Source organism: Dendrobates tinctorius, unplaced genomic scaffold (assembly GCF_039654945.1).
Source record: "Dendrobates tinctorius isolate UK_male_01 unplaced genomic scaffold, ASM3965494v1 ptg000196l, whole genome shotgun sequence".
NCBI classification, from domain to species: Eukaryota; Metazoa; Chordata; class Amphibia; order Anura; family Dendrobatidae; genus Dendrobates; species Dendrobates tinctorius.
In genome coordinates this window covers 960,354-980,698 of record NW_027361863.1, presented here as the reverse complement: position 1 = coordinate 980,698, position 20,345 = coordinate 960,354, and the positions used below count along the sequence as shown (strand labels likewise).

At 42.3% G+C, this 20,345-nt stretch overlaps 1 protein-coding gene across 1 annotated transcript in view; it reads right to left on the bottom strand.

Annotated features, from left to right (window-relative positions):
• The window catches only part of ADAM12 (ADAM metallopeptidase domain 12), a 771,113-nt gene that overhangs the window by 371,570 nt on the left and 379,198 nt on the right, over positions 1–20,345 (bottom strand). Inside the window, exon 4 of the mRNA XM_073552776.1 lies at positions 15,847–15,925. Within this exon, the coding sequence (XP_073408877.1) occupies positions 15,847–15,925 (79 nt within the window). The remainder of the gene's footprint in view (positions 1–15,846; positions 15,926–20,345) is intronic.

The following is a 20,345-nucleotide window of genomic DNA, read 5'->3' as shown; positions in this document are numbered from 1 at the left end:
TGTTATACGATGATCGGGTGCTAACCAAGTGACTTCGAGCACGTTCGCTCATCACTTATGAGAAACTGAGTTTTATGAGGGCCCGCTTTCATATAAAGGAATAGCAGTCACAAAAATGGGCAGTGCTCACAAGTCATATTGTATAATTGTGCAAGTTTTATGTTGGTCAATTATTACTTGGGGATGAGTAGGCGAGGCATGATGATAACTGGCAAGTTGATCAACGGATGAAGCAAAATACTAATTTGCCTGTTTGTGCAAATTATCGATTTGTGGAGAAGTTATTTTACTGTCAATTTAACGTCCTTTATTATGTCCTGGAGTCTCTCTAGATCCCGGAGTATAATAAACTTAATATATATATAAAAAAAATCCCTATACTCACCTCACCGCTCAGCTCTTCAGCCGCTCCGCTTCTCAACGTCACCCGTTCTGACAGTTATAACATGGCAGTTAGACAGGGCAGGAGACGGGTAAGACATTTATATACATCTACTCCCCGTACATTTGGAGTACAAGAAATATATACCATATGCATTTGTGTAATTTATATCCTGGCCGCTGCATTCACACACATCCACCGCCCTGGCATTAACTCTCCACACTCCATCCATATTGGCCCCTCGCTTCTTTCCTCTCCTATGTATAGCACTCACGCTCTTTTCACATTGTTAAATTGCACAGATCCAGGCAGTCCCACCATTCAACACCAGAGACGCTCTCACAAATCACTTAACCATCTGCTCACTCTTTCTATCCTCCTTCTCCTAGTCGCAGGAGACATTGCTCCCAACCCTGGTCCCCCATGTTATAGAAAGTCAAACCCCTCCACTGCTACACTCAGAAACCCCTCTAATCTTATTAATATTCCCTGCATGCCATCTGTCTCTCTTAATTGTGCACTTTGGAATTCTCGCTCAGTGTGTAACAAACTCTCCTTCATTCATGACTTCTTCCTTTCTAATTCTCTTAACCTCCTGGCTCTTACTGAAACGTGGATCCAGCAGTCAGATACTACCGCTGCTGCTGCTCTTTCATACGGGGGGCTACACTTCTCTCATACCCCAAGATCAGACAATAGAGCTGGTGGAGGCGTTGGTCTGCTCCTATCACCAAAATGTACCTTTCAGGTTATCCCTCAAGTACCCTCACTTGTCTTCCCTTCTTTTGAGGTCCATGCTGTCAGACTCTACACCCCCTTCTCCATGCAAGTGGCGGTGGTGTATCGTTCTCCCGGCCCCTCCCATCAGTTCCTGGATCATTTTGCCACTTGGCTTCCACATTTTCTCTCCTGTGACATCCCTACCCTCATCATGGGAGATTTCAACATCCCCATTGCTCTTCCCCTCTCCCCATCTGCTACTCACCTTTTATCTCTAACCTCCTCATTTGGCCTTTCGCAGCTTACTAATTCTCCAACGCATGAAGACGGAAACTCCCTCGACTTGGTCTTCTCTCGGCTTTGTGCAGTGGATGATTTTGCAAACTCCCCTCAACCGCTCTCTGACCACAATCTTCTTTCATTCTCTATAAAGAACTGCCAGGCTGCTCAGGTCACCCCCACTGTCCAGACTTATAGAAACATACAGGCCATTAACACCCAGAAACTTCTGAAGAACTTGCAGTCTTCATTGGCCCCTATCTCCTCCCTCTCATGTCCTGATTCTGCATTGAAGCATTACAATGAAACACTTCAAACTGCCCTGGATGAATTTGCACCCCCTATAAATAGAACACCACAACACAGACGGCGACAACCCTGGCACACGGTGCAAACACGTTTCCTGCAGCGGTGCTCCAGGTGCGCCGAACGTCTGTGGAGAAAATCCCAGCTACACGAAGATTTCATCCATTTTAAGTTTATGCTTAGAACATACAACACTGCCCTTCACCTCTCCAAACAAACCTATTTCAACACCCTCATCACCTCACTGTCCAATAACCCGAAACGTCTCTTTGACACTTTTCATTCTCTACTCAATCCAAGAGTACAGGCCCCAACCACGGAGCTCCGAGCTGACGATCTGGCCAATTACTTCAAAGAAAAAATTGACCAGATCCGACAGGAAATTATCTCCAAATCCCCTCATACCATGCACTGTCCTCCCTCCCCCACTGCATCTAACTCACTCTCTGATTTTGAACCAGTCACAGAAGAAGAAGTAAGCAGGCTCCTTGCATCTTCTCGCCCAACTACTTGCACCAGTGACCCATTTCCGTCACATCTCCTCCAGTCCCTTTCCCCTGCTGTCACCCCTCACCTAACTAAAATATTTAACCTCTCTCTCTCTTCTGGTATTTTTCCCTCCTCATTTAAGCATGCCATCATACATCCACTACTTAAAAAACCATCCCTCGACCAAAACTGTGCCGCTAACTATAGACCTGTCTCTAATCTTCCCTTCATCTCTAAACTCCTGGAACGCCTGGTCCACTCCCGTCTTATCCGCTATCTCTCAGAAAACTCTCTTCTCGACCCTCTCCAATCCGGTTTCCGCTCTTTACACTCCACTGAAACTGCCCTCACTAAAGTCTCTAATGATCTGCTAACAGCTAAATCAAATGGTCATTACTCCATGCTAATTCTCTTGTATCTCTCTGCAGCATTCGACACTGTGGATCATCATCTCCTCCTCACTATGCTCCATTCCATTGGCCTCAAGGACACCGTTCTCTCCTGGTTCTCCTCCTATCTCTTCGACCGCTCCTTTACTGTTTCTTTTGCCGGTTCCTCCTCCTCTCACCTTCCCCTTACTGTTGGGGTTCCTCAAGGATCGGTTCTAGGCCCCCTCCTCTTCTCCTTGTACACTGCCCCTATTGGTCAAACAATCAGTAGATTTGGTTTCCAGTACCATCTCTATGCTGATGACACCCAATTATACGCTTCTTCTCCTGACATCACGCCAGCCTTTCTAGAAAACACTGGCGATTGTCTAAACGCTGTGTCTAATATCATGTCCTCACTATATCTGAAACTGAACCTGTCAAAGACTGAACTCCTGGTGTTTCCTCCCGCTACTAATGCACCTATACCCGACATTGCTATTTCTGTGTGTGGTTCCACTATTACTCCCCAGCAACATGCCCGCTGTCTTGGGGTCATACTTGATTCCGAGCTTTCCTTTGCCCCCCACATGCGATCACTGGCTCGCTCTTGTCATCTGCACCTCAAAAACATTTCTAGAATTCGACCTTTTCTTACTTTTGACTCTGCAAAAACTCTTACTGTTTCTCTTATTCATTCTCGTCTCGACTATTGTAACTCTCTTCTAATCGGTCTCCCTCTTACCAAACTCTCCCCTCTCCAATCTGTCTTGAATGCTGCAGCCAGGATCATATTCCTCACCAATCATTACACCGATGCCTCTACCTTGTGCCAGTCATTACACTGGCTACCCATCCACTCCAGAATTCAGTATAAACTTATTACCCTCACCCACAAAGCCCTCCATGGCTCAGCACCACCCTACATCTCCTCCCTTGTTTCAGTATACCACCCTACCCGCGCCCTCCATTCTGCTGATGACCTGAGGGTAGTATCCTCAATAGTCAGAACCTCCCACTCCCGTCTCCAAGACTTTACACGTGCCGTGCCAATTCTTTGGAATGCACTTCCCAGGTCAATACGATTAGTCCCCAATCCCAACAATTTTAAGCGTGTCCTGAAAACGCATTTATTCAGACTGGCCTATCGCCTCAACACATTAACCTAACCTATCCCTGTGTGGCAGAGCCAAAAGTTTTACCATAACCAGGTTCCCAGCATCATGTTCCCACATGCTTTATGCATCCATTAGCCCTCTGTGTCTGTACTGTTACACACTTAACATTATGGCTGGTCCATACAATCAGAGCAACTGTTACCACCCACCTTTCGTGTCTACCTCTTTCCTCATAGACTGTAAGCTTGCGAGCAGGGCCCTCACTCCTCTTGTTATTTGTTATAATCTACTGTATGTGATTTTTGTTATGCTGTAATGTCTATTGTCTGTACAAATCCCCTCTGAAATGTAAAGTGCTGCGGAATATGTCGGCGCTATAAAAATAAAATTATTATATTATTATTATATTATTGTCTCATCTTCGGATTGCCATTGGTTGTACTGAAATCCTCAGGCCTCTCACGATTCCTAGGAAGGTCTTCTTCTGAAGGCCTTAGGGCGTATGAGTGCACTCTGGTTATTCCTTCCTTCCTTGCAACTTTACTTTGCAGAGAGATGGGACGCCTTTCTCTTGGGTAATATGGAGGATAGGGTGTCACAAAGCTGGGATGCTTTTAAGGCATATGATAGGGGGATCCTAGACACTGCTCTGCTTTGGGGGATACAAAATAGGCATACTCATTCACAGAGATGGAACATGCAGCAGCATCCAAGAAACTGGAACTTCAATATTTCCTAAATCCTACCCCTGAACATAAATCAATATGATAGATTGCTACACATACGTACATACCCTTTTGCTTTGGGTAAGAGAACAACTGACTTCTTTCTATATGAGGCTGGAATATTTTACAAATGTGACAAACTGCTAGCTTATATGTCAAACCGCTCCTTAGAGCCTCTGATAATTACAGTGATTAAAGAAGCTCTCCTATCAAAAATGTTATCCTCTTAAAATCATCATATTATACAGAACTGTGTACTTATAATTGCCCATTTTGCCCTTCTAACCTGATAAGTCTTCTGTTTTCCAATTGGTCTCAGACATCACATGATAAATTAGGTGAATCCTTCGTAGCTCTGTGTAGAAATAGGAGGTCAATTTTCTCTGCACAAGTCACGAGTCACTACTAAAGTCGATGGCAGGAGGAGGAGGAGCAGCTGGGTCAGGAGATGAAGAGGGGAATGATAAATGGAGAGACAAGAGACTTCCTGTTTCTACACAGAGCAGAGAAAAGAAAAGAATGGGTAGAAAGGCAAAATGAGCAATTGTAAGTACACAGTGCTATATAATATAATTGTAATATATTGGAAGGATAAAAACTTTCAAGGGAGTGGTTCATTAAGGATAGCAGAGGAGAAAGTGGTGGGAATCCTTGGGTGGGTGCTTTCTGAGTTTGTTCATTTTTATCAATCACAATACACGGTCTCCACCATAAAATCAAATGCAGAAATAGAGGAATGCTTGGCACGGGAGCCTGTCCATTCCCTGGAGCTGAACGCAAGAGATTTACTAGACTGACAAAACAAGAAATGGAATTGGTAATTTTAGTGGATTTATCAAATAATAAGTTCACTGGATGCGACCGGCTTCCTGGGGAGTTTCATAAACAACACATGCAATGTTTATCTTCAGTTCTAACATCCCTCTTTGAAGAACCTCTTGAGAGTGGCCTGCTACCGTTTTCGATGGGGGAGGCAATAATCGTTGTCCTCCCCAAGCCTACCAAGGATCCCACCTTTGTGCTTCATATAGATCCATCTCATTATTGCAATCTGATGTTAAAATCTTAGATAAAATTATAGCTAATTGACCGTGGTCCTATATCATTCAGATTATTTATAGAGATCAGACTGGGTTTATATCAACGGCGCTCAAAATCCAATGTTTGATTACGGTACGTCCTTTAGGTCAGCTAGTGAAAATTGAGGGGAATGTTTGTCTCTCTGGATGCCAAAAAGTTTTTTGACTCTATCGAGTGTGGATTTCTGTGGGTAACAATGTGTTGGATGGGTTTTGGACCACATGGGTTAAAGTCATATGAACCCGATGGCGCACGTAGGGCTCAACGGTTATTTTCCTGACTTCTTTTCCCCTGTTTCGGGGCACTCGACAGGAATTCCCACTATTCCTGATGCTGTAGCTATTGCAACAGAGACAGTGGCCGCTATTATTCACTCTAATACAAGGCCTCCTTTATGACAATATTAGTCTTTACGCAGCTGATATCCTCCTATATCTGCATGAGGCTGACATCTCTTCTGACGGCACTAAACATAATATATGATTTTGGGTTATTTTTTTAACTTTAAAATTAACTGGGACTAATACTGCATTCTTCCCCTCGATATGATGGATACTTCCAAAAAGGTATCCCTACTTCCATTGAAGTGGGTAACTCAATTTCCCTATATAAGGATACAAATTACCTGGACCCTAGGAGACTTTTACCTGAATACGTTTCCTCTCCTCTTATCATTAGACTAAGATAAAGGGTTGGAAGAAGCTTCCTTTATCGGCTATAGTCCAGCTCATCTTTAAATTAAAGTAGCACTAGGTAAAAAAAAGACAATATCTCAGGGGACCATATGGTGGATTTGAAAAAAAACAAAACAAAACAAAAAAGCAGATTACTCAAGCGAACAGCGGTTAATAAAATAAGTGCAAACCTGGCCACTTTTGAGCTGGTGACAGGTTGTGAGGTCAACTTGTGAAGTGGACCCAATAAGCCCAAGGGTCAGGTAGGCGCATTGACCCCAGACCTTGATGCAGCTGGTAGTATGGTATATATAGAGCAATGATGTGGCTCACTCAGGAATATTGGGAGCAGCAGGACAGATAAAGTGGACCCCAGCAGGGATTGAAGCAGGTTAAGCATGGTGGGCCCACCAAAGTAAAGTCTTGAATCTCAATCCTGAGTCACAGGTGTGTCCTAATGAGCCTTAACCCTCCGTCGGGAACAATATTCACACTAACTCGTAATGGAACAATGTGCCTGTCAAGCGCAGGCTAGAAAAATGCCTAGAATATCTAATTTTCTCAATTTCAGTGATCTAAAAGTGATCAGAGACCTTAATAGGGATGTAATAAAAGAGACTACACATTATCAGGTGCAAAACAAACCCATTTACTCAACATAAAAGTAATAACTTTGATATACACAAATTTCAAAACTCCTGAGAAGTACACTTTCATTTGTAAGAAAATCTGCCTTATTTATATGAAATATCCACAAACCTTTCTCTATCCATTCATAAAACAAGCTAAATAAACAATAGTAATGACTAAAAACATTACATACCAACCTTATAAAGTGTGATGTGTTCGGGACCAATGAGCCTGAGAAGCCAGCACAGCTATATCTTCCTTCCTGAAGCTCTGCAGACCAACTGTGGTATCAGGTTTCACACAGCAGCTAGAGCCAGGAGACTATCTAGAGGGAGGGGGTTTCCTGAAAATCTGGTGAGAAGGGAGAAATGAAAGTAGAAGAGCTGTGCCTGTCAGATCCATTGTTCCTGACGGAGGGTTAAATAGCATGTCACTTAGCCAAGCAGAGCAACCTGCAAAACCCAGCATGTAGCACAACAGACGGCAACGGATTGAGGTGAAGGAAGCAGAGCCCGGGATTTCCAGGACAGGTATGTAACACAGGTCTTCTTTGAGTATGAAAGCTCCTGGCTGAACTATCAGTAAATTAAATGTCCCATCGCCTAATCTCATCCCTTCCATACATGCACAATTTACAAGATAGAGCCACAGACTTTCAGTTCCTTGTCCAGGTCTATTGTGCAAATTTCTTATACACTTCTACTGTCTTCAATTTTCTATTTCTCTCTACGGGTCTTTCCATTGGAATAGATTTTACCATAAAATGTGCCACTTTCAGTGATACCCTAGCGGCCACTTAATCATCATCCTCCGATTAATATCTTTCTTCCCCAGCAAGTTCTACAAGTGGGAAGCACAGTGACCTTATAGAGTTTGTGTTCTGGGTTTATGTTTGACCAACATGTCCACCAAACCGCTGCACGACAAGCTCTACCCTCACCTACTGTATCCTCACCCATCCCTTGTAGGTTGTGAGCCCTCGCGGGCAGGGTCCTCTCTCCTCCTGTACCAGTCGTGACTTGTATTGTTTAAGATTACTGTACTTGTATTTGTTATGTATAACCCTCCTCACATATAAAGCGCCATGGAATAAATGGTGCTACAATAATAAATAATAGTAATAATAACATGTGCCATGTGGTTGCTTTGTTTTTAGGCTCCCAAAGGCAATATGAACTGGATGTGGCTGCTACCTCTGTACACTCTAAATTTTCACCAAAGGAGCTTCTGTGCCCGCATCTTCCACCACCTGAATTTTGGATTTAGCACAACTGTACTGCAGTTTGCTTCTCTCACCGGCACAATCAGTTTCAGTATTATTTTGCTAGTACCTTATAACTTTCCCAGATGCAGCAAACAGTAATCATTGTATGCCACCTTTTTAGTTAATATATAAAACCACACGATAATACAAGACACCGTTCTAGCCAACTTGAAAAATGGGAATCTTTCCGTAATATGGTCCCTGGCAGAATTGATATTATTCACAGTAATTGTTGTAATTACTTTGTGAGATATATTTGCAAGGTCTGCCATCAATTAGTACATGTCTCGCTCTGACAGAAGTTAGCGCTCATCTGTGTTTTCATACATTTAAGTGAAAAATTATTGATGCCCATATTTCATTTGTAAAACCGATCTTCCATTTGGCAGGCTGGCAGAACTAACAGGTTTGCTTTGACAATCCTGGTAATGAAAAAAAGTACACTGTTGTAAAATATTACAATGCGGCTTGTGAATAACAATGATGTGAAGCGCGCATAAATTATTGATGTATTGGACAGGTTTCTATTGAACAGAAAAACAATTCTCCACATTTAACTAATGTATAATGCTTTCATCCCTTCTCAAGTATGCTAATATTACATAGGATTTTGCATATTTTGGAACTATTTTTATTGCTCCAGTATATGTCACAAACAATAACGCAAATCTGAGAATAGTCTCAATTGAAAAAAATATGCTAAAATGCTGTGTCTCTCTCACTTTCCCCTCCTCCATGTGTACAAGCTTTCCAATCTGGAGTTTCACGCAAAAGCATCGCAAATCACATTTTTTGGGAATATTCAGCGAAGCTTGCGAATTTCAAAAGATCTGCTCATCTCTAATGAAGACCAATAAAAATCTGCTTTCAAACGTGGATATATCTTATAACTGGATGCAGTATCAACTAATCTCGGATCCTGAAGAAGTTTGCATGAATTTTACAAAAAATCCTAACCATACAAAGTGGCTAAAGACAATCTGCCTCTACTTTTCCCCTCCATGCACATCGTGGAGCGTGTTATAAGTTCATTCAAAGGTGACAACTAATATGGCTGAACTTCCATTTTGCTACTTTCACAAATGTCTGCCGCATAAAACAAAAATATCAATATTTCTGCACGCAAGGAATAATTTACAAAAGTTAGTCAACTTTTTCTTGTACACGACCCATCTTCGGTCTGTGGCTACCCTTTTTATTTCAGAAAGCAGTGTGCAGCCGCAGTGTCACAGGTTTACCATGACAGAGTGTAGAAGACAGCATTGTCTAATTTCTCCTACCTGCACGGTTTTGAAGCACGTCACCTTCATATTAAATGGTGCAGGTTTCTTTTAGCAGTGCTGGGGCTAATCTGCTCAGTTGAGAGCTCTTGGAAACTTTCCTGCATTAAGGCTCTCGGCTGTTCACCGTTACCCACTCCCATTGCCTATATAATCTGGGTCCTGGCTAACACGCATGGCCAGAGCAAGTTTATGCTATACGGTTAGTAGATGGTTGTTTGTAGTTGTTGTTTGAGAAGGTGTTTGGTGGATTTATCTGAGACTGTTGCTAGGTTTTGGGTGTATGCTCATTCCCTTCCTTCTTTGGTTTTACCCCATCCTCCAATCTCCTGTGCATTCCCGTGTTGTTTATGTGTATATATTTCTGATTGGTATTTTCCTTTATCCCTGTTTGTATTACCTTGTTACTCTGGTTGGTGTATTACTGTACACTGCTACTCCCCTCTTCCCTGGGAGGATGAAGGGTACAGACTGAAGGCAGATTCAGGAGCTAAGGAAAGGTACATGGCCCTGGCATCTTCACCATCAGAAGTAATCCGGGGAACAGGGTGAGCTAAGGAGCCCCTAGCGTTAGTGACAGGGACGGAGCCCCTGGAGTCATGACACGCAGACAGATGGTTTTAGCTAAGTATGACTGTAAAAAAAAAATGCCAACATAAAGAACCAGACTTTCTTGCAATAGCTGAGTATGAACTTCTGGGTTATGCTATCATGAATTGTTGCAATACAACTAAAACATCATTGTTGCATTATTTACAAAGTGTTTATTGATGGGTACCAGCTTTCTAAATAATGGGACAACCCTGTTTTCGTTAAAGCAGTGGTGCAAAATACAAAGTAATTTTCATCCTAAATTCCTATCTATTTAATGCCATAATCTAAACTATTTTCTAATATACCTTAATTAAAAACTTCTCTTTCTTCCTTTACTACACTATCCAACTGCTTTTTTTCCCTACTTCCTCGATTATGTGTCACGATGTGACTTGGCCCTGTGTGACGCGACCCGAAGATCGGTCGGTCACTAAAACAACCAAGACAGACAAGGGGACACCGGGGACACAATTACAACGGTGGGCCATGCAATAGGGAACGGGGAAAGGGACACCTCCTGCACTCTCCTGAGGCTGTGTCCCTGAACTAGCCTGACGTCCCTATATGGCTTCTTTCAAACTGTCGCCGACCAGGATACCTCAGCCCTCACTCACCCTGCACCTATCCCTCAGTAGGGAATTAGTAAATGCGGACACTGGTCCCACTGCTGCACTAATACAACACAAGGGAAAATAACGGACAGGGAAAAACAAACAACTTAGCTTTCTCTGCTGCCAATGCTTCGAGGCAGCAGAGTAAGGCATCCGAACTCAGCTTTCAGCAGAAATACCACTGCTCCAGATAGGCTACAAAAAGCAAAACTCCAGATAGCTCCTCTCTTCTCAAAGGTTGGTTTGCAAAGGATCTGCTATTACCAACAGTCAGCTGGTGTACCAGGTGACCTTATGAAGGCGGGAGTGGTCTCCACTAGCAGACTAAACATGTAGTAACACAAGCGGCCACCGGGGGCAAAAACTTATATTAACCCCCGATGGCCTGAAAGGAAAAATTTTTATATCAGAGAATCCAGAATCTGACAGATCCAAAAATGGATCCTGACATTATGCTTCTTTTGAGAATCCCCAGTGCATGCTGAGATACTCAAACAAAGCATCATCAGCGGTCAGAGTTTGCGGTCACTACCACAGCCCCTTCCTGAAATGAAGCATCATCAATGACCTTCATTTCAGAGGCTGGTCTAGTCACTGAGTGATGAGCACTGTGTGATATGCACAAAGACAGTGCGCTCTCTCACCAGCTCAGATCAGCAGTAAAAAGCCTGCACCAGAGGACACTGTCAGTGCGTCTTGTAAGCTGAATTTTTTGCAAGCCAGGTATTCGTCTTACAAGGCACACTGACAGTGCACTCTGCTCTCTTTCTGGCTGATTACTGCTGATCTGAGTCGGCAAAAGAGCGCACTGTCTTTGTGCACAGCACACATCGCACAGGGATTAGCACACCCCCTGAAACGAAGGTCACTGATGATGCTATGCTTCAGGTAGGGGGCATGTGTTGCGGCAGTGACCGCAGTCTCAGCCCCCTGACAACACTTTGTTTCAGTATTCCAGAATGCACTGGAATTCTAAAACAAAGTGTCATCAAAATGGAAGTAGAAAAAAACAAAAAATAAAAGCAATTAGATAGTGTAGTTAGGGAGGAATAGGGAAATTTTAGTTTCTATATAGAAAATAGTTTAACCTATGGTATTAGATAGGGTTTTTTAATAACCCCTTTAAAGGAAAAAATGGCTTTGACAGCAAGGGGTGCAGTGAAGTCAGGCAAGAAAGTCAGGTCTTTTACACAGGAACTAGGGACTGTTGTTAGAACTTTTCCTAATAAGCCATATTTTGAATAATCATCTGTCTGTGACTAAACACTGTTTTCTTATATATTAGGGTAGCCCCAGACACATAATACTGTAGGTATTCTTTATTTATTAACACATATATATTTTTTACCTTTCATTGAACGAACGGAAAAAGGTTTAAACAAAGTGGCGATCACAAGGTGCTGATAGACTTCCACAATGAACAGAGAATCCTCCCTAAAAATGTTCTTGTTAGAGAAATGAATAGAGGCGAGAATAAAAAAAAAATACTGTATCCTTAAAAGGTTAAATTGCTGACTATATTGGATATATTTTCTGTTCATAGATAACATCCAATGATTGGTATGGTTTATTTTTCCAAATTCGTAAAAAAAAATAACCCTCCTAATTTCTAGCATCAACATTATCGAAAGTATGAGCGCATACCACCTGTAGCTTAAACAACACCTAACAATCATAAAGAAAACAAAAAGTCCCATTTCCCATAAACCCCATGATCAACCACCTAAGGAAAAATTTACACAAGATATTAATCATCTACAATTATTTAGACAAAGGAAGTCTAAAAAACAGACGACCAAGAACTTAGGGATCGCATCAGCGAGGAGCCATGTTAGTTGTCTGCTGGACATTAGATAAGAATGTAAAAAACTTGCAAGAGAAGCAGATTTTCTATTACAGATAAATATTGAGAGCCGTAACATATGCTGTTAACATCGCTTTGACCTTAAAAGCGCTTCTAATTTTTATATGAGCATATATTATTTTCGGCAGTCACTCTAAACCTTGGTCTTTTCCAGCTGTTCTTTGCCTGGAGGCTCCGGCTAGACTCTTCAGTCCCAGGACATCAGTAACATGAAATATAAATATGGTCCGTAGGGGACAGCCAGTGATGTAATTCACTCTTTACAATACAGGATTCCGGAAGACAAGCAGTTTCAACTGAATTAATTTGCACCCTGAACACATCAGTATGAAGCAGAACTCACACAAACCTTGAATATTTAGCTCTGAGGCTTTGATTTTGTTATATAAAAATAATAATAAGAAAAAAATGCTAATTGTAAAACATTTTAAAAAATGTTACTTTTTGACTTCGCACTTATGCGGAAAATGCGCTCTACCAGTTAACCAGCAGACCAAAAAACACTTTAATAAAGGGTACAAACAGTGTTCTACAGGGCAAGAATGTAAGGACCAAAATTTTTTATTTTACATTTTTTCTTCTTTTTTTATCTTCTCTTTCAGTTAGTCATAACCATGGGTGTAACAATTGCGGTAGCAGAGGGTGTGACCACAACCAGGCCCGTGTGGGAGGGGGAGGGTGCCCCCGATGCCAGCACCAATTTCACATTGATGGGCATCCTTGGACACACATTCAGCTGAAATGTATTAAGGCGCAGAGACCTGACGGCTCTCTGAATTGCAATACAAGTTGCCGGTCAATCAGATACCGGCAGCAGGAGTTAGCTTGCCCATGATGGGCAGGGCATGGCAATGAAGTCATGCACTGCCCATACAGATGCACTGAAGTCTGTTGCTGTCGTCTGTGCCAGTTCAAGAGGAGTACGCCGCACATCGTGGGAGCAGATGATGGTGAGAATAATTGATGTTTCTTTTTAAAATGTGCTGGAGAAGAATGGAAGGGACCCCGGATGGGGGGCATAGTACTGGGAAGAGACCCAGGATGGGGGGGCATAGTAACAGGAAGGGGCCCAGGATAGGGGATATTATACCAGGAAGGGGCCCAGGATGGGGGGAGCATAGTACCAGGAAGTGGCCCAGAATGGGGGATATTATACCAGGAAGGGACTCAGGATGGGGGGCATTGTACCAGGAAGGGGCCAAGGATGTGACACAATGCTATAGGATGGACAGGGGATATTTTTACCGGAAGGAGCTAGGATGGCATATTATTACTGGAAGTTGCCTAGGATGGATGACAATAGTACAGGAAAGGGCCCAGGATGGTTGACATTTTTATATAAAGGGCCCAGGACGGGGGACATTATTACATGATGGAGAAAATTATATGAGGAAGGCGCCTGGGATGGGGGATATTTTTAAAACATGGTGACAGGATGTGGAAATTATTACTGGAAGGGGCTCAGGATGGGAAACATTATTATATGGGGTAGACACGGATTTCTTTACAGGATGTAAAGTGCTCAAAGGGCCCATACATCTGACCAATATGCAGGTGGGGACCCAGGTTCAAATTTTGTACCGGGGCTCATCAGTACACAGGGAGTTTAAATAAAGTGTGGTGCTGCCCCATTGACCACAGCAGGTATTAATGGCATATTCTTATGATAGGTCTTCAATGCCTGATCAATAGGGGTGCCGGTTGTCAGCTGTTCCCAATGTTGGCAGTGTCCGGAGCTGCTAGGGGCAGCTCTACAACTAATTACTCCTGCTGAGCGGCTGGACAGCACGCACATTGTGCCTGGCTAGAAACGTGTGTGCTCTGCCCAGGACATAAGAAGTAAAGTTTCTCCTTGTCGAGAGTGACATGCCTAGCATGCCAGTGTAATGAGTCTTATAGGCCATGCAATGCTCCTCTGGGAATTTAAATATGCAAATTTCCTCTTCAGCGATGAAGAGGACTAAAATTCTAGTGCCACCTTTGGAACGTAGCAATCCAAAAGTCAATATAGACCCTTGCCATATGACTTAAAATGTAAATTAAAATGTAATTTTCCAGAGGAGCACTGCATGGCTTATAAGCCTCCTTGCACTGGCATGCCAGGTATGTCACTATCCAAAAGAAGAATCCTTGCCCCTTAGATCCCAGCCAGAAGCCTGTCATACAGCCAAATGAGCTCTCATGCTTTGTTCTGACAAGGGGTAGCATCCCAATCAAAATGTCTACAAATTTTGATACTGGTTTGGCTTTTAGTCTACAGTAAGTCATTTGGGAAGAGTCGTTAAAGGGTCGATATTGACTACTAAAATTGCTGCTTCCAATAGATGGCGCTAGAGTTTGAGTCCTCTTCTCTGAAGAGACAATTTGCTCTTCCCAGATTCTGCCTATCTCCACCATCAAAAGAGTCACCCCAAGGGTGGATACTGTCGCACCTGGTGGCAGAAGAAGACGTTGCTGGATCAGGACCCGGTAGAGCTGTGACTGTGACTGAGCAATGAAGATACCAAAATGAGACCCTTCTGCCCTTCTGTCTTGGGTGAGAAAACCATGACACCACAATGGAAGATTAAGCAGTTATTTGCTATCTCCCCATCTCTTTTATGTATGGTCTCATATTTCATGTTCACATTTGCATTAATTGGTATTAGAGATAAGCAAATCGTTTTGGAGGACCATGGTCCAGTGGTCAGGTCAGTAGTCCATGTCATGGATGTAGACCTCCTCTTACTTTGAAATATCCCCAGCTCCTATTTTGGAGACGAGCAAACAATTTTGATGAACCTTGGTCCAGTGGCCAAGTAAGTAGTCAATAGAATATGAATCTCCTCCTACCTGGGGATATCTCAAGCTCTTCTTGTGGAGATGGGCAAATAATTTTGGAGGACCCTGGTCCAGTGGCCAAGTCAGTAGTCAATGGCATATGAACCTCCTCCTACCTGAGGATATCTCAGGCTCTTCTTTTGGAGATGAGCAAATAATTTTGGAGGACCCTGGTCCAGTGGCCTTGCCAGTAGTCCATGGCATGGATGTAAACCTCCTCTTACCTTGGGATATCCCCAGCTCCTATTTTGGAGATGAGCAAATAATTTTGAAGGACCTTGGTCCAGTGGCCAGGTCAGTAGTCAATGGCATATGAACCTCCTCCTACCTGGGGATATCCCCGGCTCCTCTTTTGGAGAGATGTAATTAAGGCGGTGTGAACCATACACACAATGTCATGCCAGGCCGGCTAATCCAAGGTGTATCCTGAGATACCAACATGAAACAAGCAATTCTCAGGACTCCCACCCAGGGAATACTGACCTGGACGCTGGTCCGGAGTCCAGCTAATTTATTCGCTCATCTCTTGATGTTGTATTTTGCACAGACACAAAAGAATATTACTGCAACCATCACTCATTTATCTGCTAATTACCTTGCTACCTACAGAGCGTAGTGCATGTACAATAATGAGAACCGTACCGTGTGATTGTGCGAGGTGATCACCACAGTCCCGTCTTCTGTGAAGTGTGTCGTCGTGAAATTTCCGGCGAACAATCCCCTAGAAAATAATGAAGAATTTGTATTATTAGCTCAGGCAGAAAAAAGAGCCACATATTTCACCATCTTATTTCCAGTACAAGACATGAAAGAGCTCATTGAAAATATGAAAATAGAAGAACGGGTAATCACCATCTGTGTTTTCAAGAAAATCTCCACTTTAAGTTATAAATGGTAGAAATTGAAATTAATTATCATTCGGGAAATAAAGCAATTAAATGGGAGTAGAAAATCTGCCTTGGCTCGATTCACCAGGAAGCATCTCCGAGTCCAGCGATTATTTACGCTTCATTTCTACAATCCTTACAGCTACATTATGTCTACAAAACAGTTGCAGAAAAAGTGTCAGAATCAGCATCAAAGTCCGGGAACATAAGCTTGAATGTTCCAGGTGCGCTACTCGGCACCAGTAAAGTGCCGAAAATAGTATTTACCCCTTCTTTTTTATTTTACTCGCTTATATGGAACTTTACAGACACCATCATCACCTTCTATATTAAAGAATGCATTAAAAAAAGGCATGGTTGGCAGCAATGGCATCTCTGTTGGTCCTATAGACTTTACATAGAGTGAAAAGTATCTTCTAATAATTTGTAGGGCTCCCAGTGGTAGATCCCACAGCGATCATTCATTTATTATCATCATTCCTATAACTTTGCAAGAGTCCCCCCACAAAAAAAAAATCCTACCTGAATGTTACAGAATATATATTACATAAGTGCTGTGTTTGCTGACAGAGAAAATCCTGAGCGTAATCTGTGATTTAGTGATCCATGTACAGGGGCTTCTCACAAGATTAGAATGTCATCAAAACGTTAATTTATTTCAGTTCTTCAATACAAAAAGTGAAACTCATATATTCTATAGAGTGATTACAGAGTGATCTATTTCACGTGCTTATTTCTGTTAATGTTGATGATTATGGCTTACAGCCAATGACAACCCAAAAGTCATTATCTCAGTAAATTAGAATACTTTACAACACCAGCCTGAAAAATTATTTTAAAATCTGAAATGTTGGCGTACTGAAATGTATGTTCAGTAAATGCACTCAATACTTGGTCGGGGCTCCTTTTGCATCAATTACTGCATCAATGTGGCGTGGCATGGAGGTGATCAGCCTGTGGCACTGCTGAGAGGTTATGGAAGCCCAGGTTGCTTTGATAGCAGCCTTCAGCTCGTCTGCATTGTTGGGTCTGGTGTCTCTCATCTTCCTCTTGACAATATTCCATAGATTCTCTATGGGGTTAAGGTCAGGTGAGTTTGCTGGCCAATCAAGCACAGGGATACAGTTGTTTGTAAACCAGGTATTGGTACTTTTGGCAGTGTGGACAGGGGCCAAGTCCTGCTGGAGAATGACATTTCCATCTCCACAAAGCTTGTCGACAGAGGGAAGCATAAAGTGCTCTAAAATTTCCTGGTAGAGGGCTGCGCTGACTTTGGTCTTGATAAAACACAGTGGATCTACACCAGCAGATGACATGGCTCCCGAAACCATCACTGATTGTGGAAACTTCACACTAGACCTCCAGCAGCTTGGATTGTGGCCTCTTCACTCTTCCTCCAGACTCTGGGACCTTGATTTCCAAATGAAATGCAAGATTTACTTTCATCTGAAAACAACACCTTGGACCACTGAGCCATAGTCCATATCTTTTTCTCCTTGGCCCAGGTAAGACGCTTCTGGCGTTGTCTATTGGTCATGAGTGGCTTGACACAAGGAATGTTACACTTGTAGCCTATGTCCTGGATATGTCTGTGTGTGGTGGCTCTTGAAGCAATGACTCCAGCAGCAGTCCACTCCTTGTGAATCTCCCCCAAATTTTTGAATGGCCTTTTCTTAACAATCCTTTCAAGGTTGCGGTTATCCCGATTGCTTGTACACCTTTTTCTACCTCACTTTTTCCTTCCACTCAACTTTCCATTAATATGCTTGGATACACTCTGTGAACAGCCAGCTTCTTTAGCAATGACCTTTTGTGGCTAATCCTCCTTGTGGAGTGTGTCAGTGACTGTCTTCTGGATATCTGTCAGGTCAGTAGTCTTCCCCATGATTGTGGAGTCTACTAAAACATATTAAGGGACCTTTTTAAATGCTTAGGAAGCCTCTGCAGGTGTTTTTTGTTAATTATTCTAATTTTCTGAGATAATGACATTTGGGTTTTCATTGGCTGTAAGCCATAATCATCAACATTAACAGAAATAAAGACTTAAAATAGATCACTCTGTGTGTAATGACTCTATAGAATATATGAGTTTCACTTTTTGTATTGAAGAACTGAAATAAATTAACTTTTTGATGATTTTCTAATTTAGTGAGAAGCGTCTGTAGGTGGAGCCCTGTTAAGACCTTCTTCCTTAGTATCTGTCCAGATTATGGGAATTAGGAAAACATTCTTAGCAATTCCACCTCGAAATCCAATTTAGCGATAAAATATTAGAGATTTAATCTTGTAGATTTTTCTGCAGCCCAACTAAGCACTACAAATCTTTCACTGCAGACATTTTGTAAACAGGTGAATTCTGGAGCAATGTTATATTTTGTCTTTTGGTTTGAGATCCCCTTTAAAATAGTCTTTCATGGAAATAAATGGATGACCTAAACTTACAATAGGCATCAATATGTGATTGATTGGAACAGACCTCCGGGACCCCGCCAATGTGTGATATGAAAGGGTTGTGGTACTTGTGGCATAATAACTGGAATGACTTTATATTTTAGTATTACCTGGAATAATCTACGGTTTTGTTTCATTCTGAATGTGGCAATAATTGTTATTTTGTGGATGCAATAGAATAAATCCAGTCATAAACAACATGTTATCTGGCCAATCTGTCTCCAGCAAAACATTTACATTCAGCCGTGTTCGGCTGGAGCGGAGTCAGGCAGCAGGTGCAGGAATAAAGTAGCGTCAGGCTCATTCTTATCTGTAATCTAATTCATTCTCCAGAACAATTCTGATGCAGAATCTAATTTATTGGTAATGGCACAAGCTGGGTCATTGACCTTGCGGCTCTCATCTCCTTGATTATATTACACTTGATGCTAGGACTATTTCTCATAAATGCAGGAAACACAGCTCAGTTCTCAGCTAATAAACTGATCAGTGTGGCCTGAAAAATATCTGATCTGTCTTATCATCAATCTGTTCTAATATTTCAGATGAGAGAATCGATTCACAGGAACCTGATGTAGCGGGCAAGTCAGCCTTTCTGTCTATTATATCTATCCATCCATACATCTATCCATCCATCTGTCCATCCATCCTTCCGTTTATCCATCCTTCCATTTGTCCATCCTTACGTCTATCCATCCATTCCTCTATCCATCTGCTCATCTATCAATCCATCTTCCTATCCATCCATCTGTCAATCCATTCATCTGTCTAGCCTTCTATTCATCTATCTATCCATCCGTTCATCCATCTATCTATGTACAAATCCATACATTTGTGGCCAAGAGTATTGACACCCCTGCAATTTTGTCAGATAACACTCAGTTTCTTCCTGAAAATGATTGCAATCACAAATTCTTTGGTATTATTATCTTCATTTAATTTGTCTTAAATGAAAAAACACAAAAGAGAATGAAGCAAAAAGCAAAACATTGATCATTTCACACAAAACTCCAAAAATGGGCCAGACAAAAGTATTGGCACCCTCAGCCTAATACTTGGTTGCACAACCTTTAGCCAAAATAACTGCGACCAACCGCTTCCGGTAACCATCAATGAGTTTCTTACAATGCTCTGCTGGAATTTTAGACCATTCTTCTTTGGCAAACTGCTCCAGGTCCCTGATATTTGAAGGGTGCCTTCTCCAAACTGCCATTTATAGATCTCTCCACAGGTGTTCTATGGGATTCAGGTCTGGACTCATTGCTGGCCACCTTAGGAGTCTCCAGTGCTTTCTCTCAAACCATTTTCTAGTGCTTTTTGAAGTGTGTTTTGGGTCATTGTCCTGCTGGAAGACCCATGACCACTGAGGTAGACCCAGCTTTCTCGCACTGGGCCCTACATTATGCTGCAAAATTTGTTGGTAGTCTTCAGACTTCATAATGCCATGCACACGGTCAAGCAGCCCAGTGCCAGAGGCAGCAAAGCAACCCCAAAACATCAGGGAACCTCCGCCATGTTTGACTGTAGGGACCGTGTTTTTTTCTTTGAATGCCTCTTTTTTTCCCCTGTAAACTCTATGTTGATGCCTTTGCCCAAAAAGCTCTACTTTTTTCTCATTGACCAGAGAACATTCTTCCAAAACGTTTTAGGCTTTTTCAGGTAAGTTTTGGCAAACTCCAGCCTGGCTTTTTTATGTCTCGGGATAAGAAGTGGGGTCTTCCTGGGTCTTCTACCATACAGTCCCTTTTCATTCAGACGCCGACGGATAGTACGGGTTGACACTGTTGTACCCTCGGACTGCAG